Consider the following 4647-nt stretch of genomic DNA (forward strand, 5'->3'; position numbering starts at 1 on the left):
TGAGGCAAGTAAACATCTCAAGCATGGAAATTATATATCTTTTTCTTCTCTGTATTACTGAACCCTGAAATGTTGGTTGAGGCAAGTAAACATCTTAAGCATGGAAATTATGTATCTTTTTCTTCTCTGTATTCCCTTCTGTGATACTGGCACAAAACATAACATAGAATTAAAGTAATAATCACTAATATTTATCCAGGTCTTACTCTATGTCAAGTGCTACAGCAAATGCTTTATATGCATTAACTCATGAAATCATAACACCCCTAGAGGGTATATAATATTCACATTTCATAGGTTAAGGAACTCACTGAAGCTTTCATACGGAGTTAAGTTTGCAGAACCGAGATCTACAGAGGTGCTCTGTGCAGTAAGGTAGCCACAAGCCACATGTGGTTAAATTTAATTTAAAATGCTGTTCCTCCATTGCATAAGCCTCATTTCAAAAGCTCATTAGCCACATATTGCTGAAAACTACCCTACTGGAGAGAGTAAACATAGAACATTTCCACGATTACAGGGCGTTCTGCTGGACAGTACTGTCCAAATCCTAAGCTCAAATCCACCATGGTATATAATCAATGCTCAATAAATACCTGATGAATTAAAACTGAAAGAGGGGAATATAACCTTAATTAATCATAATTTAGCTATATGCTTGTAGGAGAAAGACAAAAATAAGTAGCTAATCTTTAAGACTATTATGTATTCAGCTCAATATTCTAGCAGATCATGTATGTTCACAGAAATTGTCAAGGAATTATAAATAGATAGGGAATTGTTAAAATCCTCTGCCAGGGAAAGAAAGCACACTGATATATATATATATATATCAGACCTCATCTCTACGAAAAATAAGTAAATAAATAAAAATTTGCAAGGTGTGGGGGGGTGTATGCCTGCTACTTGGGAACCTGAAGTAGGAGGACTGCTTGAGCCCCAAGAGATCAGGGCTGCAGTGAGCTGTGATCGCACTCCAGCCTGGGTGACAGAACAAGACACTGTTTCAACAACAAAGATGAAGATAAAGGTGGTACTCTTTTTCAAGCAAAAAGAGGGACTTAAGTTTAAAAGTTCTAGAATTTAAGACAACTCCAGAGAGCTAGTAACATGAGAGGAACAAGCTAATTAGAAAAGGATATTACAGTAGAAATGCCTCAGGGGAACATGAGATGGGAATGAAATCCATGCACAGAGATTCTGAATATAAAGTGTGAACAATTTCCCAGATAAGCCAAGTTCCAATTTTACCTTCAAATAGTCAGTAAATAAAAATAAGGGAAAAATGAAATAATGATAAAAATCCATCAACAAAAAGATTTCTAGATTGCAGGTATGATACCTTATAGGTTACTTCATATACTATTTTTTAAACACGTGTATATGAACATAAGCACTTCAAAAATGTCAATGAGAACCATCTTGCTGTACAACCTAAGCCAAAAAAAAAAAAAAATACATATTTTACATAAAGCTGTATTCTTATAACTAAAGCAGAGATGATGATTTGTTTTTCTCTAGAGACTAAAATGTGCTACTTTAATAAATATGTACTCAGTGTTTTCAAGCCAATAGGGACAACCCGCAAAGTAAGTATGAATATTTATACCCAAGTCAATAGTAAAAAAGGATAGACAACGACTGTAGGGGGTAGAGAGGAGGTGCGAGATCGGAGAGACCGGTGTGTTCCAGTAGGAATAAAATGGGAAGTTCCAAAATGTAGTGGTATGAAAGCATTATATAATAAATCCTAACAAAATGCCACTGCCTTAGAAATTTTACTAAATTTCTCTGGTCAGTGAAACTTTTTTAATAATTGCTGGGAAGCTTTATGTTTTTACAGTACAAAAAACTTTACAGAAACTAAGAAATTCTGATGCTGGCCCCTCTGATCAACAGTACAGTGCTGCCAACCATCACACTGGGATGCTGTGAAATATGATACGTCTAACTCTTCTAATGACAACTTAAGTCACAGGACCTATTCTAAGTGTTTTCATCTCATGGAGATATGGCATAAAAGTACTGCCTATGGAATAAAAAAAAAGTCTTGTACAAAGATTAAAATGACAAATTGTTAACTTTTTCTGATTTTATTTTTCTGATGATTTTTGTTACCTCTTCCTTTAGTGCATGTTTCCGCTGTTCCAAGCATATCTCTTTAGCTCTCATCATCTGCAAAGTTTCCTTAGAAACTGCATACTGGAGTTTTTCCATCCGTTCAGCAGCCGCTGCCCATGATGCTTTACCAAATTTCTTCTGATCAGCTCGCATTCGATCATACACAGCTATTAATAATTTTTAAAAGAGAAATTAAGACAACGACTTAACACTGAAGCATTTGAAAAAGTTTCACTGACTAAAGAAAAACAAATTCTGCTGTCATGATAAACTGCTTATAACTTTTTTTTTTCTTTTTTGAGACGGAGTCTCACTCTGTTGCCCAGGCTGGAGTGCAGTGGCGTGATCTCGGCTCACTGCAATCTCTGCCTCCCGGGTTCAAGCAATTCTCTGCCTCAGCCTTCCGAGTAGCTGGGATTATAGGCATCCGCCACTATGTCCGGCTAATTTTTGCATTTTTAGTAGAGATGGGGTTTCACCATCTTGGCCAGGCTGGTCTTGAACTCTTGACCTCGTGATCCACCGCCTCAGCCTCCCAAAGTGCTGGGATTATAGGCATGAGCCACTGTGCCCAGCCAACATTTCTAAAATATAATTTGAAAGTATCTTAGATTCTAATGTCTTTGATTTGTCCTCAGAAATAACATTCTGCAGTTAAAACACTTGTAAAATTAGCTTTCAGAAACTTTAAAAATACTCTCACATGTCCAGTGTTATTAACTTTCAAAGTTTCGAGCAAAACATTAATTCTGTGAGGTTTTATGCTTTTTTCCTCAGTATCTTAGTAGAAACATATTTACTATTCATATTTAAATTATATATATTTAAATATATATATCTATGAAAAGACTGATAAGACGTGCCTTAATTTGCTAATAGTGGTTTTCTGTAACTGCTGGGATTATGAGTGATCTTTACATACTTTTTTTTTTTTTTTTCAGACGGAGTTTTACTCATTTGCCCAGGCTGGAGTGCAATGGCACAATCGTGGTTCACCACAACCTCTGCCTCCCAGGTTCAAGCAATTCTCCTGCCTCAGCCTCCCTAGTAGCTGGGATTATATGCATGTGCCACCACGCCTGGCCAATTTTGTGTTTTTAGTAGAGACGGGGTTTCTCCATGTTGGTCAGGCTGGTCTCGAACTCCTGACCTCAGGTGATCCGCCTGCCTCCACCTCCCAAAGTGCTGGGATTACAGGTGTGAGCCACCGCGCCTAGCTACATACTTTTCTATGTAATTTTTCTGAACATAAAATACTTAACCACTCATTTTCAAAAATACCTGAAGGATACATTTACTGAGAAACCTACCTTTTTGAGCTTTAGCTGTTATTTCAAAATACTTGACAGTAAGATCTTGAATAGACAGTACAGCCATGTGAGCTTTCCGCTGCCAGTCAGCATCTTCTTTTTGTAGACTCTCAATTCTTCGAGGTCCCAGATAATCGTTCTCCATGGAAATCTTCAGAGAGAAAAAGAAAAAATTAAGAAGTTCGCATCTTCTACTCATTCCTCAAACATTTAAAGTTTATATACCACAAAGAATACATGTTCTTCCCTGCTCCAGAGGAGAAGCTATTAGTTTACAAAACAAGTGAATTAACAATAATACTGAAGATATTTGACACAGAAACTATTCCCCATTCTGCCCTTTCTTCCATCCCCCTCTCATTCCATACATAGGCAAAGGATATATACCAATATGTTAAGACTGATTGTTTTTAGGTGTCTCGATGAGGAATTTATTTCCTTCTCTATGATAAACTATCTTTTTTGGTTAAGACTTATTTATGTCCCCCCCAAAATTATTTAGATTGTTTATTTCCTTAACAGCCACTATATAAAACAATAGAAAACACTGACAATATAAAAACCAGCCTATATGCATACTGAAAAGGCTTTAGATAACGATAACAGAGGAAGGCCAGGCACGGTGGCTCAGATAGCTGAAAATCAAAGGATAGACAGGAATGAACCGGGTGAATGCTAAAACAAAATTTAAAGAAGTGATAATATTAAAAGTATATTTCAAAACACTACATATGTATGTTTTAACATGGAAGAAAGTACAATCAAGAACTGCAATGGATCACTTATGCATACAATCTTGCTTTACCACATATAGAGAAATGGCTATCAGCAAGTTATATATGAAGCCAATGACAACTTTATTAGGATAAATTAAAAAACAACAACAACAAAAAAAACAGGCAAAATGTTAATCCACCCATGACACACTTAAAAAAACACTGACCAAGTATCCTTAAGTCACAAAAAAGCTAGTAATGAATTGTGAAGGTAGAAATAATACAACCCATATTCTCCCTGTTTTTTTTTTTTTTTTTTTTTTTGAGACAGAGTCTCGCTTTATTGTCCAGGTTGGAGTACAGCAGTGCGATCTTGGCTTGCTGCAACCTCTGCTTCCCAGGTTCAAGTGATTCTCCTGCCTCAGCTTCCTGAGTAGCTGGGATTACAGATGCCCGCCACCACACTCAGCTAATTTTTGTATTTTTAGTATAGACTGGGT

At 36.5% G+C, this 4647-nt stretch overlaps 1 protein-coding gene across 1 annotated transcript in view; it reads right to left on the reverse strand.

Moving 5' to 3' along the window:
• Positions 1-4647, reverse strand: part of JMY (junction mediating and regulatory protein, p53 cofactor) — a 105415-nt gene that overhangs the window by 39776 nt on the left and 60992 nt on the right. Inside the window, exons 3-4 of the mRNA XM_011959206.1 lie at positions 3432-3582; positions 2119-2288 (exon numbers count right to left, since the gene is read on the reverse strand). Coding sequence (XP_011814596.1) covers positions 2119-2288; positions 3432-3582 — 321 coding nt within the window. The remainder of the gene's footprint in view (positions 1-2118; positions 2289-3431; positions 3583-4647) is intronic.

This window comes from Colobus angolensis, unplaced genomic scaffold (assembly GCF_000951035.1).
Source record: "Colobus angolensis palliatus isolate OR3802 unplaced genomic scaffold, Cang.pa_1.0 Scaffold49, whole genome shotgun sequence".
Taxonomy (NCBI): domain Eukaryota; kingdom Metazoa; phylum Chordata; class Mammalia; order Primates; family Cercopithecidae; genus Colobus; species Colobus angolensis.